This window comes from Oratosquilla oratoria, chromosome 12 (assembly GCF_046742065.1).
Source record: "Oratosquilla oratoria isolate Oo_2021 chromosome 12, ASM4674206v1, whole genome shotgun sequence".
Classification (NCBI taxonomy): Eukaryota; Metazoa; Arthropoda; class Malacostraca; order Stomatopoda; family Squillidae; genus Oratosquilla; species Oratosquilla oratoria.
Window position 1 is genome coordinate 35,187,211 of NC_134788.1, and position 21,492 is coordinate 35,208,702.

The 21,492-nt window shown below is 35.7% G+C and overlaps 2 protein-coding genes across 2 annotated transcripts in view; both read right to left on the reverse strand.

Moving 5' to 3' along the window:
- Positions 1–240: 240 nt before the first annotated feature.
- On the reverse strand, positions 241–891 carry LOC143030329 (uncharacterized). Its single transcript, XM_076193482.1, has one exon. The coding sequence runs from the start codon at positions 889–891 to the stop codon at positions 241–243; it is 651 nt and encodes a 216-aa protein (XP_076049597.1).
- Positions 892–18,179: 17,288 nt separating this feature from the next.
- LOC143030330 (A-type potassium channel modulatory protein KCNIP1-like) overlaps positions 18,180–21,492 on the reverse strand; it is an 81,225-nt gene continuing 77,912 nt past the window's right edge. The window contains exons 4-5 of the mRNA XM_076193483.1: positions 19,927–19,997; positions 18,180–18,281 (exon numbers count right to left, since the gene is read on the reverse strand). Coding sequence (XP_076049598.1) covers positions 18,180–18,281; positions 19,927–19,997 — 173 coding nt within the window. The remainder of the gene's footprint in view (positions 18,282–19,926; positions 19,998–21,492) is intronic.

Below are 21,492 nucleotides of genomic sequence, written 5' to 3' on the forward strand. Positions count from 1 at the left end.
TGCAGGGCCTCCATTGATGTTATCAAACACTATAGTCACTTCTAATACACAAATCATCCATGTCATAACACTCGGTGAACAAATGTGTCTTCAAATTTTTCTTGAAAATGGCACAGTTTCTACTCATTTTGACATTTAGTGGTAGCTCATCAAAAAGTCTAGGCGCACATCTTTTAAACGCTCGAAAACCCATTACCAAATTAATTACTTCTTGGCTCATTCAACCTATATTGTTCATCACTATGCCGAAGCCCCATAGTAGTATCCACTTGAAAATCGTTGAGAAGACTCCTTAGATATTCTGGTTTTCCATATTTCAAGGCTCGAAAAGTCAGAAGACTTAAAGATCTTGAAAACTATCCGCGCCTTTATTGGTAGCCAGTGCAGTAATTCCATGAGTACCGCAGTTACTCTCTCACGAGGTGCAAGACCTCTGAGTAATCTCACAGCTCTGTTCATAACATACTGTATTTTCCGAAGCCGATATTTTGGTAAGCCAAAGTAAAGAGAGTTGCAATAATCTAGTCTACTTGTAACATAATCATGAAGAAGCATCTTTACAGTATCCTCATCCAAATGTTTTCTCACAAAACCAATATTCCTCAAATGATATCCAGCAACTTTCACCACTTTGTTGATTTGAGCTTCAAAAGAGAGATTTTCATCCAATAGAACACCCAAATCCTTAACAGCACTTCTTCCATCCAACGTACTGTCCAATATCCGCAGACTCCTAGTACCTAATCTTCTGAGACTCATTTTCTTTCCCACAATCAACACCTCAGTTTTATTCGGATTCAATTTAAGTTGTTTTCCATCCATCCATGATTTGACGTCAGACAAGACAGTTTCCAGTTTCTCTTCAGCATCATTAACATCAGACATAGACATGTAGAATTGGGTATCATCCGCAAACAATTTGAAATTGACACCTAACCTGCCGCAATAGCAATTCAGATGGTGTATATACAGAAAAGAACAGGACCAAGTACGCTTCCTTGAGGAACTCCTCTCTGCAGAGATCTTTTCTTAGAATAGGATTTTCCAATCTGTACACAATACGTTCTGTTCATCAGATAGCTTTCTAAGTAAGCCAGTGCATTTCCCTCTATACCGCAACTCTGCAAATCATCCAAAAGAATAATGCTATGCACTACTGTATCGAATGCAGCACTCAAATCAAGCATAATTAGGACACTGCACTTTCCCTCGTCCATCTTTACTATTAAATCATTCACCACGGTACACAGCGTAGTTTCGGTGGAGTACAACCGTCGATATGCGGACTGATCATCCGGTATTGCGTTTATCTCATTTAGATGAGTCCATAACTGATCCAAGATTACATTCTCAATAACCTTTGAAACAAAAGTCAAGTTCGATATGAGCCCAGACTCTGAGGATCAAGGTTACCTTTGACAGTAGGTTTAACAATAGCTAATTTCTCACTCTCTGGGAAAATGTTATTTACTAAACTTAGATTAACAATCTGCAGGAAAACATGTAGAATATCTTCAATATTCTGACTGTGCATTATTTCTGACATTGGAAATGGATCAGTTCCACAATGTGTCTTTTTCACTCTGTGTATAATATCTTTCACTTTAGACAAGTCTATCTCGTGGAAGTTAAGTAATCTCTTCTCCGATGCTCGAGCAAATCGATGGCCAAAAACAGTTTCATCTTCAGAAAAACTGTCCACTATGTGCATTATTTTATCATCAAAGAAATCCAAAAATTTATTAGCCAGTACTTCATCCGAATAACCCTCAGGGAGCTTTGACTTCTTTTTATTTCCAGTCAAATTATTTAGAATAAGATATAATTTATTCATATCTGACCTGGCGTCCATAACCTTTGTAGAATAGTACTGTTTTTTTCTCTGAAATATGAGTCTATTTTCTTTATTTCTGGCGTTCTTATAATCCTTTCTGGCATTATCAGTGCGTAATCTCCTCCACACCCTCTCTTTTTTAGTTTTATCCTTCTTTGCTGCCAATATCTCACCATTAAACCATGGAGCACTATCTTTGACAATAATATCTTTTTCAACTACTGGACAAAAAGCCTCATATTCCTCCTTTGAAATACTTGTATATTGTGACAGTATACATCTTACACAATTTTCTTTCCTTTGTAAGCTATGATGACAATTTTCCGTCTTCACTAAATCTAATCTGCTTTTTATTTTTTCAATAAACAAATTTGGATCAAAATTTACTTTTAACCGAAAACTTATCCTCTTTTTTAATTTACCAACATTTTCAGAGTACAAAACAAATCTAACCACTTTATGAATAGGAGAAATACTGCAGACTTCATCAACACAGACATCTCTTAAGAGAGCATGTCTTTCATCACCAAAAACTAGGTCCAGCATATGTCCAGTGCTAGATGTAACCTCTGTTACCTTGTTAACAAAGTCTAAACCATTCATCATCTCAATGAATTCAACAGCATTATGATCTGCTATATCATCAACCCATAAGTTGAAGTCTCCCATTATAAAAACATTTCTGCTAACTGTATCCACAGTCTCAAGATATAATCTGAAATCAGTGAGAAAGGTTGCAATATCAGCATTAGGGGGTCTATAAACAACTATGAAAACAAACTTCTGCCCACCTAGTTCTCCACTGACTTGGATATGTTCAAAGTTATGGACCGAAAGGTCTCCTGTCGGCATGCTCCGCCTTTGTAATCCTTTGTAAGAAATTCGCAGATAAGATGGTGCCGTGCAAAGAACCGAACAGAGAAATGCCAAGGGACAAAGGGTTTGTGGTGGTGACAGATTTAGAGACACTGAAGAACACAACCATGTAACTATCGGACGATTCAGCAGTGAAAATAGGCAAGGCTAAAACAGAAGTGAAGAGATTGGCTGAGACAGGAGTTTGTAACCCTGTGCAGATAATCTCCAGGATTTTATCTAACGTTAATGATGAAAGTGTCAAAGCACACGATAATACGATAAGAAGTGTATTCGGCAATAATGTGAATGTGAGAGGATGTTTCTTCCACCTAACGCAATCCACATGGCGATGGATTCTGTCTCTGGGGTTTGTAGAACACTACCGTAGGAAAGCGTTCGACAAAGTGCCACACCAGAGACTACTAAATAAAATCAAAGCCCATGGCATAGGAGGAAAAGTGTTGGAGAATGGATTAGAGCTTGTACCAATTTACTAGTTATTTGGGTAACGGCCGTTACTGGATGTAATAATCGCCCATCCCAAGAACCCAATGTTTAGGAGAAAGACATGAGGAACTGAGAGACGTTAGCTGGGTAAAAGTAGCAATTCGTTGCTAATGTAGCTATTCGTTGGAAGCGTAGGTTAATAACAATAACAAATATGGCCGATTCGTAGTTCAGCGCCGCAATCCCTACAAAGAAGGTAGAATCTGTGTGTTTGTTATTTGATATTATGCATTAATTTTTTTAGACGTCTTCCGCAACAGTCATTACTCCATGTGTAAATTCTCCCCACCCAAAAACCCCGATTTCCCACATTTCCCCCCAGATCGTTAGGAAGGAGAGGTAGGTAGGCCTAAGTCACCAAGTGCATTACTTAAACAATTAATATCTTAAAAACTACTCAATTGCGCAGGAAATGAAGTACACCGTCGTTCATATCACAACATTTGCCACACATGAGCCAGATATCAAGTTCTATGGTTGGGTGAATTGGTAAATTGTCCCCAATGATTTCAGCGCTCAGTACATGGTTATAAAGTCTATTCCATTTGTTGATCACTGTTGTAAATCAGGTCTTGTCTATTTCCTTCTTAAACCTAGTCAGATTTGTACAATTTCGTTCTATTATTTACTATGAGTCCTGCCCTGCTAAATGATAATCTTGACCCGTTTTGATATTATATGATATCACGTCGCCGTCTTTGTTTTTCCAGTTTAAGTTAAGGTGCATAAACATCTCTACATAACAGATTGTTGCCCAGTTCTTCAATCAGTAGTTTTGAATACATTGATATATGCTAGGAACAATATCTAACAAATCCTATATTAGCAATCAAACCCCACATATCTTCAAAACATAACCGATGTTCTTAATCGGCTTATTATGCCTGTGAGCAAGACTTTTATTTTACACATGCCCAATCCCGGATGAAAAAGAAAAGAAAGAACCACCAGTACCGCTATCATCTCACCACTACTTCCTGCACATAACGACTGTCACTGTTAGTAAACCACAGCTTGTGAAAGGTCAGATCGTAAGGAGGTGGATTTCTGGATTACGAAACAAAAACAGATTAGTTAGCCTACCCCTTGATAGAGCTTATGATTTAAGCATTCTTAGCTCTGTTGTGACAAATATATTTGCTAAGTAGGGATAAACCATGTAAAAAAAAAATCTAAAAGTGCCTTTGTACATTTGCAAGAATATTTGAAATAGTTTAGACATTTGTGAGACGTTGAAGTGTCATGAAAATGATAAGCAAAGAAGGAATCCACACAGGTAATGAAAAAATTATTGTAGGCATTTGCCAGACAGAGCCTACATGATTAGATTGATGCCTGGAAGTTGCAGGCCATTATGGTTGTAGCTGTGTAGGTGTTGGGTACTTTAGAAAGAATGCTGTAGGTTAGTAACGAGATCAAATTAGGTATTGTTCCGTTGAGAGAAACCCAGCGTTTCAAAAATTGTAGAGGGGGCTGTCTGCAGGGAGGTTAAATTTTGTAACCTAACATGTCTTGGTGTTTTAAAAATTGCTGCCGACATTACAATGAATTCATTGTATTTAAACATGGGCTAGCAGATGATATAGGAAAGGGTTGCAGACTGGCAAACATCTATGTGAATACTTAAAATTATTATTATGTAAAATCATTACTAAACATTTATTGTAAAAAAAAAAATATATGTATGGAAGAGAATGAAAATGATCTTGTATAAATTATCTTGTATCGAATACAAGAAACAAATTAAACAAATACCATTGAAAAATCTATTTTCCATGAGGGAGAGAGACTGAGTAGGTTAGGTATGGTCAGAATAAGAGAATACTGTGCTTGATTTATCGTTTATTTGAACAATGTTGTCATTTCTCGCACTAATCACTGCCTTTGCATGTTTCTCTAAATCACCATACTTATTTCCCAATGCAGTCCTCAGACGAGGGTGGGGGGTATAGTACAAACTAGTGATTTCCAATTGAAATGGAACACCCGATTTGGTCAAATCAACAGGAAAATTGTTGGGAAAAAAATTGCCTGTTGGGGTTTTGCTAATGTCAGGATTTAGATCCCTGAATGCAATATAACTTTGGATAATACAATATGTTTTTTATGCAGTGTCAAAGCAAAAAAATAGGCCAGGAGATCCTTCTGTTCATAACAAGGTCCATGTTTCTGTCACGGGATGAAGTTTATGGATTGCCTAGGCACCAGGAACTCAAGTTTAAATGGCATTAGAGGAAAACTATTGACAGCAGTCATGTGATACATGCTTGTCAGGCACTGGCAAGACCAGAGGCCTCCAGAGTGGTTGATGTAGACCCATGGCAGTCAATGCGAGTATGCAAAGGGTCAATAAATGCTTGGGGGTTGATAAATACCTAACCTAACATTTTGGAGGGGCTCCTTTCCAACCACCATCTCTTGTGTCAGGGGGAAAAGTTACCCCTTTAAAATTTTGGAAATACTTAGAAATTGATTCATCATCCAGCTCTAATATTTTTAATTTACTATTGTAATGATTAGAATTAATTATAAAGAAATCCATAAAAAGAACTGGATTCGTTAACAAATGATGAAAAAAAAAATGTTACTACGTAAACATTAAGTCCTAATCTCGCTATCGGACGAAGGGTAAAGAAAGGGTTCATTGTTTTGAACTAGTCTATCTACGTGGCATATTGGAGAAGCCACAAAAACTTCAAGACAGCCGACCCAGGCTGCTAAATCATAATCCGAAATAATCCCTTCACGAAGGTAAGAGTTAGTCAGAACCATTAATTAACATTTAAAGAAATTTAATTGGGAAGCCCTTGTCCAATAGAAGAGTGAGGGGAATGAGACGATAGAGGGGAATGCAAGTCGAATGCTAGCAATCGCTCCCTTGGAGTGTTGCTACGTATTTGAATAACCCTTTACGTTCTCATAACTAGGTTATATAATTTTTTTAAATATGTATCAAACCCAATTCTCATTTATAGTCAGTTTTGAGGTCTTAAGGTGTCATGACTTAACTACGGTATAGGGGGGTTAGCCCTAACCTACCTAGCCTAACATAAAATAATTTGTAAACTTTAAGTAGGGTAATTTAAAGATTTCTGAAGAGGCGTTTCCTATGTTATATTTCAGGAAGAGGCATATTAACCTCTTGTTACCTCCCTATAGTCTCGTAAGGATTTATTCTGCCTCACGAATCTTTCAGCTACCCTACGCCGTTTCTTATTGATGTAATAGTGTTTCTGAAGACAGGTTATAAAATTTTACAGGGAACCAGTCCTGGAGTAAAATGTACTATTGAAAGGGAACACAAGTTTGCAAAAAAAAAAACCCCCCCCCTTTCCTGGTGTGGGAAGTTTATGGAAGTTCTGGAAGAATAAATACAGAGAAAAGATCGAGTTTCCTTTCAACCAAGAATGGAAAAGTGGACTAGGACCTGCTTACCCAATCTCCATGTCCTACCAGACGATTAATCTGCGGTCCAGTACCAACCCTCATCCTTCAGTTTGTGTGTCATTGACACAAGGAGCAGCGGAAAAATGATCGCTTACCCGGAGGGAGCGTTGCAATCTCTATCAACTGAATCAGTGTTGATCGGAACCTGTGGTATTTTGATGAATGTATATGTCTGTCGCGTTTCGCCGCGATACTTGCTCCACACACATTTCTGATCAATTCGTTCCACTCTGATCCCCTCCTGGTATACCACATCTTCCAACTGGTATCCAGGCAGAATGCCACAAGATATAGGTAATCCATGTATAAAACACAAACAATGACATATTTTGCACACATCTATTTTATTTTTCCCATACAAAAAAGAAAACTGTGCATATAATGTTAAAATAGAGTTGATGACATTAAGATTCTTGATGCTACAGGTTGATTGGATTCCATTGAATGTTGAAACTGGTACTTGCCAGAAATTCCAGTTTTGAAAGTTGTTTTACTCCCAACTCTGATGTTTCTGTGGAGGCTGGCCAGTTGCATCCTGTGCAATTATTGGCCACTTTATTGTCTTCCTTTCTAGGGAATTCATTAGGGTCCATACGGAGGAGTGATTATTTCCAACCAGAAAAAGAAATGATGGTAAAAAGATGAAAAAATAAAAGAATGACAGTTGCTCCATTTTTCATACGTTGTGATGACTTCACATTACTTAGGTCATACTCTGATTTGAGGCTTCATTTGTAATCACACAATTCTAAGGGCTATAAGAACTTGATTTATTCTTGTTATCATGCTATACATCCATTTAATTGTTGTATGGCTTTAACATAAACATAAAATACATACTAATGGCTATTTCCCAAGACAAGGGAAGTAGCCAAAAAACAAAGGTATAAAATCCACTCCCACCTATTCCATCCCCACATACTGTACTCCACTTTCATTCACCCCTTCCTCCCTCTTAGCTTAGCTCCTCATGGATGATGGGTCATTCCTGCATCTCACCCACTGCCCTTGGTCAGCAAGACACAGGAACGCTGCTTCATTTTTATTGGTGACCCCCCCCCCTCTCTGCCCCCTCATGCAGAAAAGGAGAAGATGGAGAGAAATCCCTTTGGGCTGCATAATATCATTTACACATACTCCCTCAGCCCCCCATCCTCCACCCACTCCTTTCCATGCATCACAGCACCATCCATCCATACAGGACCATTCTCCATTCATCCCTATCTTCTTCTGTTATCTCTCTTCCTCTCTTTCCCAATGTCCTTCATACAATCTCCTTTTAGCATCCATTCCCAAATGTCTGTTTCTCATTACACTTTAATCCACCAAGGCATTTACTTGCTCTTCTCAATCTGCATTCTACCTCCACCTCCACTCATCCCTTACCCGCCACATTTGCACCCAAGTATCTAATACTATCTCTTGCCCTTTATACTTCCAATTTGCTACCACATTCTTCCCTTGTACATCTCATCACCTTACTTTTACCCACATTTATCTTCAACTCCCTTCTTTTGCACACCTTCCCAAACTCCATTACTAACTCACTTAATCCCTCCTCTGATCCTGCCACAAGCACAGTATTGTCAGCAAACAACAACTAGCTTATCTCCTACATTTCTCCATTTTCTTTAATCATCTCCAATCCCAGGCCAATTACCTTTGCATTTACCTCTCACTCCACCCCATCCATGTATATATCAAACAGCCAAGGCAACATAAAACACCCCTGGCAAAGTCCCACCTTTACCTCAAACCATTTCTGATTCTAACACAGGCTCTACTACTCTCGTAAAAACTCTTGACTGCTCTCAACAGCTTCTCTCCTATCCCATGTATCTGCAATACCTTCCACAATGCCCTCCTGTCTACCCTGTTATAAGCCTTTTCCAAATCTATAAGTATCCCAAAAAAACATCCTTACCTATTCCTAAAGTTTTCTCACATATCTGCCTTACTACAAAAATCTGATCCATGCAACCCCTACATGTCCTAAACACACACCGATCCTCACCAATTACTCCCTCTGTTCCTCTCCTACTCCTCTCAAACAAAATCCTTCTCATAACCCTTCCCAACTACACTGAATATTCACACTTGTTCCTTTTTCTCTTGTAAAGTGGAACTATACAGGTACTCCACCAGTTCCCTGACACTACCTTCTTTTAAACAAACATTAAACAACCTCACAAGCCAGTCCACCATCACTGTCATTTTCTTAGAGCTTCCTACTACATTTACCTTTCCTTCCTTATCCTCCTTCACATTTAGCAACTTCCTGAAATACTCTGCCCATCTTACTCTTAAACACCATTCCTTCCATTATCATCTTTCCATCTTCACCTTTCACCTTTTCTTCTCTGCTTTATTTCTTTCCAAAACACCTTTTTATTACTTTCAAAAATTTCTGTTATACTCTTACCCCATTTCACATCTCCCTCTTTGCTTCCTTTATCTTATGCTTTGCTTCTTTTCTCTTTTCTTTGTACCTCTCATATGATTCTCTCATCCTGTTTTGTAAACAGTCTATGAATGCTTGCTTCCTCTGCAACTTTCTTTGCTTCTTCATCCCACCACTTGCTCTTCCTTCTATTTCATCCCATCCTCCTTGTTCCACACACCAACTTGCATACCTTGTTGCTCCCTCCTTGAATCATCCCCATTCCTCCTCCACTCCTAGTTCTACTCTATCCTTCACTCCCTTTCATTGCTGAAATGAAATTCTTCTATCTTATACCCCTTTGATTATTTTGGAGGAATACCTCAAGGGTTCATCAAGTTCTGGGCTACAGTTTTCCAAGTCTTTTTCTTTGTACCCTTATTATCAGTTCATCTAATGGTACTAGTTCGTTAATACTGCAGATAATATTGATCAACCCTGTCATTGGTTGGCTAATATTCCTATGTAGTGCATCTGCTGCAATGTTCTCCCTACCTGGAATGTATTCAAATTTAATCTCTTAACATGGAAGTGTAGTAAACCACTTGGCTAATCTGCCTCTAAGATTCCTATGTTTGAATAAGTTCTGCTGAATAGCAGTATGATCAGTCCACACTCTGATTGGATATCCCAGTATCTTATCTCTTAAAACTCTTTTGTGAATATATCACTGCTAATGTTTCCCATATTGTAGTGCATTGTTACAAAATCTCAATGTGAAAGCTATCTGTTGCAATTTTGCAAAGAATGAGCACTTTATCATAATTAGGAAAAATGAGAACTGGAAAACGAGTAAATTTAACTTTCAACTTGTCAAAAGTTTGTTGTTGTTCAGGACCCCAAATGAACTTGGAATCTCTCCTTCACAAAGAATTTAATAGATTAGATGTGTCTGCATATTCCTTAATAAACTTTCTATGATACCCTGTCAAAGGATTACAAAGGTGGAGCATGCCGACAGGAGACCTTTTGGTCCATAACTAGGCCGGATGCAGAAAAAATATACATAAATGATAAAAAAAAAGATAGAATAAGAATTATGATAATATAAATGATAATAAATAGAATAAGTAAATAGTAAATAATGATAAATGGAAATCAAGCGAATAATAAATAGACAAATAATAACAAACAAATAATCAAATAATATAAAATAAATTATAATCATTACAGCGTCTTGCTTAAATGTTTATCTAAACGAATCTTAAAGCTTCGAACTGAACTACATTGCACTGCCTCTGCAGGAAGTTTATTCCATTTATTAACTACAAGGTTGATGAAGTTGTTTCTACCCACTTCCAAATTAAATCTATTTCCTGACTGTTTGAGACCATTATTTCTTGTCAGATTCATTCACTGTAAGAATTTTGTCACTTTATCAAGTCACCTCTGAGTCTACGCTTTTTTAGGGAAAACAGATTCATATGTTTTAGCCGATTTTCGTATGATATACTTTTTTATATTTGGAATCAGTTTTGTGACTCTCCTTTGTACTTTTTCCAATCTGTCAATGTCTTTAGTGAAACTTCTTTCTCAACATTGTTTGGTACTGGATAGTTCTGTACTGCCTCTACCTTAGAGTTCACTGTACTGAATCCATGCCTTTTAACTTATGTCTCAAATAAATGACACTGTCTTGTAAAAACTTTAATTTTTCCAATTTCCCTTTGAACCTGATTCAACTGATTTTTTCACTGTCTCTACCTTTGAATTCACTGTAGTAAGTCCATGTCTATTTATCTTATGTTCCAAATAAATGACACTTGCAAAGTTTCACTTTCAACCCTGATTCAACTAGTCTTGAGAATATGTACATACATATGCCAAGGCTTTTTTCCCCCTTACCAGGGAGGTAGCCAAAAAAAGACAAGGCACAAAATCATTCAAAAGATCTTGAGAATACCTAATTTAATATCTTAAAGTGTTCAGTTGCTGTTTGAAAAACTATTCAGATATCATCCAGAAATGCACTGGCTGTGTTTCCTAACAACCCATCTAGTACTGTATTAATTCCATATAAGTTATTGAATGTTACATAACTAAAATGGCATTTGCTTGAATGCATAATGCCTTGTTGTTGTAGAAAATGCTGTATAATCTTAAGAATCTTTGTGCATCTTTATCTGCCAGAAAGCTGATTTGAAACCAGTAGTGCTAAAATACTGATTCTCAGTTCCCAAACTACAAAATATATCTACTATCACCAGTAATGGTAGTCAATCAGGTGTTGTCTGTTTATTCAATTCCCTATAATCAATAACTGGACACATGGTACCATCTGAATTTGGCATCAGAGTCAATGGGAAGTTCTATTCACTTTGACTGGGTTCTATGACATCCTTTGATAACATTTCAGTGATCAAGTTATCTATAATGGCTAGCTTGGAATGTGGTAATCTGTAGGCAGGTATATATACAGGTTGAAAACCAGTTTTAATTTGATCTGATGTTTTAAAACAGCTGTTTTGTCCAAGGTGTCCCCAGGCAAAGGAATTGCTTTATTGTGCTTCACTAGCAATGGGATTAACCATGATTCTAATTCAGGACAAGTAGGCCCTAGTTTACTTTTATATTTCTCTTCCAAATCTGTCTTCTTGAATGGAAGCGGTGATTCCACCTCTTCAGGACTCTTGTTTAAAATCTTAATGGATTTTTGATAGACTTGAAAAGATCCTATTTGTGAACCTTGTCTTTAGACCTAATCTTTTCTCAGAGTACTAATCACTAATATTTCTGCCTTGTTCTTGTGTGTCTTATGAATCCCAAAGTCCAATTTCAAACCTTTTATCCTAATTGATTCTGGGATGGTTAGAATTTTGAAGACTACAGTGATGCCTTTCAACTGCACTTGTATTCTGTTAATTGCTCTGGAGTGCAATAATGTCGACTTTATTGTGCCACCTTCCACAATTAGCAAATCTTCATTTGGAGTTGATGAATTCTGATTAATTTCTGGGATTTCTTGAACATTTGAGCTGTGTCCACTATGTGTGTCTTCTTCCTCATGTGTTCTCTGTTCTTGAATAGACCACTCTGACCCGCTACTATCCAATCTAGCATTGCTATCTTTCCCCATCAATCTCAATAGCTTCTCTTATCTCATATACTGGCTCTAAATCTAGTTGATTTAAAAAGAGGATTAACTGTGATTTTGCTAAGATCCCTAACTCAGCTAGACATATGATCATACCCTCTTTTCTCATTGTTTCAAATCCTATCACTAAATCTCCTAGGAAGACCGATTCTTCTACAACTATCCCCAGAATGTGCAAGTGCTCATTTTTATACAAAATAACATCCAAGTCAGTCTTACCTAATGCTTTTAACTGACTCCCTGTTACTCCTAGCAATGAGTAATGGATTGGTTCCAAGAGTTTCATTTTGGGTTTCATCCTTTTTAAGCACTCTACTGATTATAACATTTACTGCAGATCAAGTATTGATAAATATTTGATTAGGTCTATTAAATACTTTACCCAGAGAGAGGAGCCCTAGTGCAGAAGTCCTTCCAATTATTATTGTAAATTTATACACTTCACCCGTTTTACTTAATTTCTTTATGTCATCAATAAGAACTTCACATTCTGTTCATTTTTTGGAACTTATTATTATTTTTTGTTTTAGCTTAGACATAATAAGGCAGTTGAACCCTAAATTAAGTAGTTCCTCTTGATCAGGGGTGAGAATCTTGGTTATATTAATGTAACCGTTTAAAGGACATGGATGATATGGCTGCCATTCAGATTAAAAAATTTCTTTTGATTAGCTCTAGTGATGGAATTTCTTTGTTGGTTCAATTTCAATAAAAAGGCTGTCAATATATCCTTGCCGAGTTGTGATGTCTTCTCTTGTTTTGTTGAATTTGTTGTTATCGTGAAATTTACAAGATCATTTTCTGTGACGGATGATAGTTTATGATTAATTTATATACGGGCATTTGATGGAGGGCAATAATTTCCACCTGATGATCTGAATGAGTCATGAGAACTTTTGTGTTTGATAATTTGGGTTAGATGACTCCTCCATGAGCTCTAGTGTCTCCGACAGTTCTAAATAAAATGTACTTTTGACTATGTTTATATGTAATATGTTTCCTCAAGTGAGTCCAGGCATTCGGTATTGGTTTGTAATATTGCCAGCAGTTATAACTGGTACACGGATTGGACAATGGCTCATGTCGGAGTTGATCTGGCAACTATGTGTTTGTTTACATTGTAGTGAAAGAATAGAAAAGGGTAGTAGCAAACACCAGTTTACCATTTGTTGGCAGTGTGTATTGATATGACCAACTAAGTAATCAGTGACCAACATTAACAGCAGTCAAGTGGTGGTTGTTGGGAAGTAGCATGAATACATAAATGGGCACCTCCTCAAGGTTAGGCATGTTAAGCAGTATTTTGCTATGTGATTTAAAGAGAGGTTTATTAACATCAAGACTCGGCATAATCTATCTAATTCGCCATAGCTAATAGTTTACCTCTGTGAATTGATTCAGTATTCGAGCCTGAAAGTGGGCCTATTTGTTTATAGTAAAAAAGTAATTGTTGATTTACTTAGCCGATTATTATGAAAAGGCTTAACATATTCGTGAGTAAATTAAGTTGTTTTATATAATAGCTTCAGGAGTTCAATTAAATGAGTTGTTCAAGTTCACCTAGTATGTACTAGGGCCTATTTGTTCTTAGTTGAAACCTTGTGACCAGGTTGAAGTTTGTTTATTTGAATTATGGCCTATTTTTAGTGAAATCGAATTGTTTTAATTTATTCATAGGCTAGTACAACCTGAATATTTTTTGTATTTTATATAGATACAGTCTAATCATGACTAGTGATAATGAGGATAATGATAATCTTGATAAAGCTGGATTTGAGACTGCATTGGCTAAATTGAAACGAGAAAGGGGTATACTTAAAAGAAAAGTTACTCTGATTCTTAATCAAAGGATTCATTCAATTAAAAGACATTAAACATTCGTTTCTGAAGTAAACAATTAGATGTTATTGATCAAGTTATAAGTGAAATTAAAGTTAAAGATGAACAAATTTTAGATCATTTAAAGGAAAATGAAGTAGATGTTAAGAAATTTGACACATTTACTAGTGAAGTAGATAAGCAAGTAGGCTATCAGAATTTCAGGATTTTAAAATGGCAGGGAATAAATCCAATATTCACTATGCAAGCTCTATAGATGCTGATAGATTGGTTGAAACACTTAATAGGCTAGACCATTTTGATACTAAACCGCCTCCTTTATCATGTGGCATTTTTGATAGAACAGAAAAAGATAAATTTGCCTTTTCCTCTTTCCTCAATCAGTTTGATAATGTCATAGGTAATAAGGAGAATATGTCCCAGGCAGTGAAGCTTAGTTATTTACATAGTTATCTTAGGGGCTACGCTTTGAAAATCATTAGCCATTTGTCTATCATAAATGAAAATTATGATACTGCACTAAAATTATTGAAGGACGAATTTCTGGATATACCCTTTATAGTGGATGAAACTTTCAGAAGGATTTTAAGCGCAACAGTGCCTCAAGGGTATGACAAGAAGTTTTTTACATTAAAGTCATTCATCACTGAAATAAGAGCATACATTTTTGAATTAAAGTCTAATTATGGTTATGATTTTACAGTGAAAGATTCTCCTGGAAATTTACGATTGAGTCATATTCTCTTTAATAAGTTGCCTGCAGCATTCAAAAGGGAACTGGTTCATAAATATAATATAAACTATCCTACGTTGACTGAAATCTTTGAGTCATATAATGACATTATTAAGACTCTAATTAAGACCTGTAAAACTACTTTGCCTAAATCTGATAAAATCAATAAGGCCAAAGAAAATTCAAAAAATGCACCCAAAGAAAATAAAAGTTCTCTTCAAATTTTGAAGACCAGTCAAAATAAGGTTGTTCCCTCTAAAAACCTTATTTGTAAATTGTGCAGTGCATCAGGTCACTCTTTGGGACAGTGTGAAAAATATTCAACTCTTAAGGATAAGACAGAGAGAGTACAGGAGTTAGGTCTCTGTGCACGTTGTGCTGGATCTGGCCATAAAGAAGATGAATGCTTTGACAAGCAAAATAAATTAAAATATGGTTGTAAACACTGTAATTCTCATGGCCATATAGCACCCCTTTGTCCTGAAATTAAAGGGCCTAATACTAGTAGTAATCATCTTTAACATCTCAACAAAAATCTGAAAATGATTACATTTCCCCTACTGTAACTTTGGAATTTATTCATGGTAAACAGAGTAAGAAGATCAGATGTCTAATTGATACAGGGAGTCAGCAATCCTACATGTCAGCAAGAGTTGCTAAAGAGCTGTGTAAGGATTTAGACTCATTGAATATGATAGACTTCAATCTAAAAACATTCATTGGAGCTGAAGTTAAGAGCTTTAAGCAAACCTTATTAGGTGTTAAAATGAATAAGATAATTCAAATGCCATTTCTTAATGACCCTTCACTCAGCATAAGTTTTGTTGTACCGGGTATGAATGAAGCCCTAAAAGATATAAAAGATCAAGGTTTTGAATTGGCTGATGAAGCCTTTGGATTAAATCAGGATAATGAATTAATAGAGGTGGATGCATTGATAGGTGTAGACTTGCTTCAATTCCTTCCAGAATGTTCATTTACCCCGTGCTTGCAAGGGAGCTGCATGGTAATTGGAAATAAAGTAATTCCTATGGGTAATGTCAATAATTTCTTGACTAGGAAACAGGCTTTTCAAATTAGTATTAAAAAAAAAAAAAAAAAAAAAAAAAGGCAAGTAATGAAGTTCAAAACTATCAATGTCAGAAGTCTTCTAATGTTCATGACGCCTCAGTTAATCTGATACTTAATCCAATTAAATCTCATTTTAATCTAGAAAACATTTTATGTGATTCAGATATTGAAAATGGGATAGAATATCTCTTTAGCTTGGAATCTATTGGAATTAGTAAGAATGAAATTTATAGTTCAGAGGATCAAGAACAAATTGCTAGATTTGATGAAGCTATTCAGTTTAAAGATGGCCATTACCAGGCATTCGGAAAAAATAGAACTGGTCCCTTCTAATTTTCAGGTTGCCAGAAAAGTGTTAAGGAGAGTCTCAAAAACTCTTAAAAAGTCAAATCTTTATGAAAAGTATGAAGAGGTCTTTGATAAGTAGCTTCAGGATGGAATCATAGAGCAGATTGAAATGGACTTTTTTGTTGAAAAGGTGAATAATCACACTTGGATTCCACATAGGCCAGTCATTAAGATGGAAGAGCAGGTCTCAACTAAGATTAGAGCAGTTTTCAATTGTTCACTAAAAATTGATAAGAATCTACCTTCTTTGAATGAGGCTGCATATACTGGAGTTGATCTAATGGAGTCCTTGCTTAAACTGTTATTTTGCTTTAGAACTAATGATATAATCTTGCTGAGTGACATCAAGCAGGCATTCCTGTCAATTAGGCTCAGCCAAGAGTTTGACAAGAACCGTTTTTGTTTCCTTTGGGAAAGGGATAAATTGACTGCTTATAGATGTATAACTCTAGTATTTGGATTTACATCATCACCCTTCATTCTACATTATGTAATGAAGAAACATGCCAGTAAATTTCCTCTTGACAAATGCACTAACATTCTTTCCAGTCAATCCTATGTTGATAATTTAATATTCACAGGTATTAATTTTAAGGAAATGACTGACCTTTATCGGCTTTGCTATGAAAGAATGGCTCTTGGTGGTTTTATTTCAAGATCTTGGAATTCAAATTCACTCGAACTGAGACAACTGATAGAAAGGGATGGCAAATCGGTTGAACACTCAAATGAGACAGAGAAAATTCTAGGCTACAGATTTAATCCTAATATAGATGAGATGCAGCTTGCGCCTGTCAGCACTAAAAGACAATTGTTATCCAAGACTTCAAGTTTATTCAATCCACTGGGTTTAGTCTTACCCATTAATATAAAAGGAAAGTTGTTGATGAGGAAGGTGTGGCAACACAAATTAGGATGGGATGAAAAATTGCCTGAGGACATAATAAATGAGTGGGATAATATCAAACCAGACTTTGAGAAAGCTAATCAGGTCTCCTTTATTAGGCAGGCATTAAATGAGAATGAAGAGTATGGACTTAATATTTTTAGTGACAGCTCACCAAATTGCTTTGGGTTTGTTGCTTATAGTACCAGTAAGGAAAGTAGTTCCCTCTTATTTGCTAAAGCAAAAGTGGCTCTTGCTAACAAGAAAAAAGAACATAGTATCCCAGTCTTGGAGCTACTTGGAGTGATTCTTGCTTTAAAGTGCATCTCCACTATTTTGAATGCCTATTCCAATATAAGATTCAACTATATTAATATTGCTATTGATCCACAAGTTGTGCTCAACTGGTTAATAACCAGACAGACTAAACTAAAATCTAAGTTTGTCAAAAATAGAATAGGTGAGATGGATAGTAAACTACAACAGCTTAAAAGGGATTATAACATTCCCATTAGTTTTAATTATGTCAAAACTGAAAATAATCCTGCTTATCTCTTAACTAGAGGATTAACCTACAACAAATCTATAGATAATTTTGAATTTTGGCTCAAGGGACCAGATTGGATGAAATATGAATGAAATACCTGGCCTAAATACCCATTGTTGAGTGTGGGTTTTAATTCTGATAAATCAAAATATCAATACTCACAATACCATGCAAGGAAAGGAAGTTGAAATCAAACCTATTTTTGACATTAATAAGTTTTCAAACTAATAAAGTTATGAAAATCACTGAGTATCTCTTCAAGTGGATTTGTATGAAGAGTGGTGAAAACTCTCATGAGAAGGCATTGGATTATTGGATCATGATAAATCAGTCAGTCGGTTTTGCTAAAGAAATTAGCCTCCTTAAACAAGTGGATACACTCAAGTCAAGTAACTTTAAAGATTCAGAAGTGCCTTCCTGAGTATTGAATTTAAACTTGTTTCTTGATGAAAAGGGCATCCTGAGATCACTAGGAAGGATTTCCATATTACTTAATTTGATTATAATGTGTACAATCCTGTACTTTTGGGAAAAGATCACCATTTCACTGTACTTTTTACCAGATTTTGTCATGCTCAGATACAACACATGGGAGTCAGTACTACCTTCAATTTCCTAAGGTCCCAAGGATTCTGGATCCCAAAGGGTAGATGTTCTGTTAAAGCTTCAATTAAGGACTGCAAAATTTGCCAGAAGTATAATGCACTTGCCTATAATTACCCTAAAGTAACCAGTATGCCTAAGCAGCACATGAATCTGATCAGACCTTTCAATCATGTGGAAGTTGATTATACAGGTAATTTATTTTTGAGAAAAGATAATACTAATGCTTTGAGTAAATATTTTATATTGATTTTCACTTGTCTTAATATCAGGGCTGTCCATTTTGAGTTGTTGCCTGACATGTCAACTAAGAATTTCATTCTGGCCTTTCAAAGATTTTGTAATCAGTATACTATTCCAACTTACTTGTACAGTGATAATGCCCGATCATTTGTGAAAGGGGGAGACATATCAGAGAAAACTCGAGTCAAATGAATTTTTGGATGAACTCTCAAAAAACAAAATCAAACATGTAAGAATCCCAGTATATTCAGCATGGGTTGGGGCAGCATGGGAACGCCTTATCAGAACAGTAAAAAACTGTCTGTATAAGGCAATTGGAAGATCTAAATCAACATGTTTTGAGTTTTTCACTGCCCTTTCAAACATAAAAAATGCCACTAATTCTAGACCTCTCACTTATAGAGCCAGTGCAGAAGAATTTGAATTTATAACTCCAAATTCATTCCTCAAACTTAAAAACATTGGTTCATTGATGTTCAAAGATGAAACTGATATTTGGGTTAATGATGAAAATCAGGAAAATCTTGAAAATGCACTTTGCAAGCAGAATGAGATGTTTGAGGGATTTAGAAGGTTGTGGTATGAAGACTATCTTCTGAGTTTAAGGGATCATGCAAAAAATCTTTACCAGAAAGAATGGTCTGACAAGATAAAGAAAGGAGATGTAGTTTTGATTAAACATCCAAATAAATCCAGACCCTTTTGGTTAATGGGAATAATATTAGAGATAATTATTGGGCATGACAACAAGGTTAGGACTGTTAAAGTGAAACAAAATAATGGAGAAATTGCCTTCTATACAATAAAGAATTTGTATCCCATGGAATTAAATATCACTCTTGGAAGTCAAAACCCATCACAACCTTCAGAGGTAAATACTGGAAACGACTCAAATCAAAGAAATCCTCAAGCTCCATCTGCAAATAATAGAGATCTCAAACCAAAAAGAAAGGCTGCATTAAAGCAGCGTGAACTTATGAAAAATAAATTTGATTATAAATTATAAATTGGGTATTAGGTGTTGGGTAAAATGCTATACCCTGGTTCAGGGGTGAGGATACATGTGTTTAGGTGGTGGTTTAAATACTGCACCCTTAATCTAAGGGTGAGAATAAAATGTTTGATTATAGGTATTAAAATCTTATTGATTTATTATATTTGTATTTATATTGATTTGGACACAATTAAGGTTGCATTGCATTGCATTTGTTACAAATGCAATCTCTTGTCTGGAGTATATTAGAAATTACGTAAAAGGTGACGTCATATTGAACTCTGGAGGTTTAATATCATTAAAGTAATAGATTATATATATTTAAGTTATTGGATAAGATCTGAATAGTTAATCATTTTAATGATCAATTGTTACTGATAATTTGTAATGTATTGAAAAATTTAAATATTTGAAATAAATACCGAAAATTCTGGTCTGTGAAAAAGTAAACAATGATCGAGTTATTTATAGATATTGCTTACTGCTAGTTGCTGGCTTCGTTTAAAAAATTCTTTGATTCTGTGAAAATTAAGATGCTGAGAATTTGTGTCAACTAAAAGTAAATAATATAAGTTTACTGTAAATCAATTTTGGAGGAACATTTACTTCCAACTGTAAAGAGAAACCTCTTTTTAAAAACAAAAGAGGATTACATCACAATTTAAAATATCAGTTGGATAAATTCAATAAGGTGAAAGAGAGTAAGTACACACTTGGCCGAGTTAAAACCAGTCTCTCGAAAAGTCTTCGCCTTTTCAATAAATTACATCTAAATATCAAGATGGTATGATTGAACTTTCTCATTTTGAATTAGTCTAACTAGAGTAAGAAATTGTTTATTTGGATGAGGGAAACAGATCCTTTTCCAATAGTGATACAGGGCTGGGACACTGTAAATGGTGTGGGTATGATGTGCATACATTACATGTTTATGAGGGTAACCAATTCTATTTACAAAAGATTACAAAGGAGCATGCCAATAGGAGACCTTTTGGTCCATAACTATGTCGGATGCAAAAAGATATAACTATAAACAAATAAATACAAATAATAGTAATATAGATAGTTAATAGGTAAAGTTAACTAATAAAGAAATGTGCCATTAAGTACAAATTCAATTCACTTGGGGAGCATCTTTGGTAAAAAATTTCTTTGGTTATTAGGAATCAAAATCTCAGAAGGAACCAGCAACTTGGGTTCAAGTCGATGACTCAGCGTCTGCTCATTGAGAGAGCATTTACATGATGGGCAAAGTCAGATTTTCGTGGTAAGGCAGATATGTGAGAAAGCTTTGGCAAAGGGTTAAGATGTTTTTGGGCCTTTGAGTATTTGGAGAAGGATTTTGACAGGGTAGGTGGAAAGGCATTGTGGGAGGTTTTACAGATATATGGGGTACAAGGAAAGCTGTTTATAGCAGTCAAGATTTTTTTTTTTTTTTTGCAAGAGTAGTACAACCTGTGCTAAAGCCATAAGGATCAATGAGAGGATATCACAGTTGTTCACGCAACTGGCATACCACTTCCTTGATACTTGGTTTCTCATTTCTAGACATCATGACTTGTATGTTTTTGATGTAATCCACCAAACTCACAGAGGCAAAGATGTCCTTACAAAGTGGAGTTCCTCAGGGTTCCGTTCTTGGGCCACTTCTCTTCATAGTATATATAAGTCTTATAGACCACGGACTGAAATCTATTGTCTCCAAATTTGTTGATGATACAAAACTGCATGGAATGGCAAACGATCACTTAAACTAATGGTCTGTAAATTGGCTAATGAAATTGAACACAAGTAAATGCAAGGTTATGCACATAGGTAGAAATAACAGTAAGTACAATTACAAGTTATTTAGAAATTCGTTAACAAAAGTGGATAGTGAAAAGGATCTCGGGTTAATTATCAGGAATGATCGCAAATCATCTAAACAATGTATTTCAACCTCTGAGAAAGCAAATAAGTTTCTAGGACTGATTGCGTGGTCTTTATGACTTCAACTCACAGTTGGATATATTGCCGTTCCTTTATGGTCACCAAAACAGATTGGAAAA

Bases quoted from the DNA above. Each gene is read 5' to 3' on its own strand.
- LOC143030329 (XM_076193482.1), bottom strand. From the start codon at position 891: ATGTCTATGTCTGATGTTAATGATGCTGAAGAGAAACTGGAAACTGTC.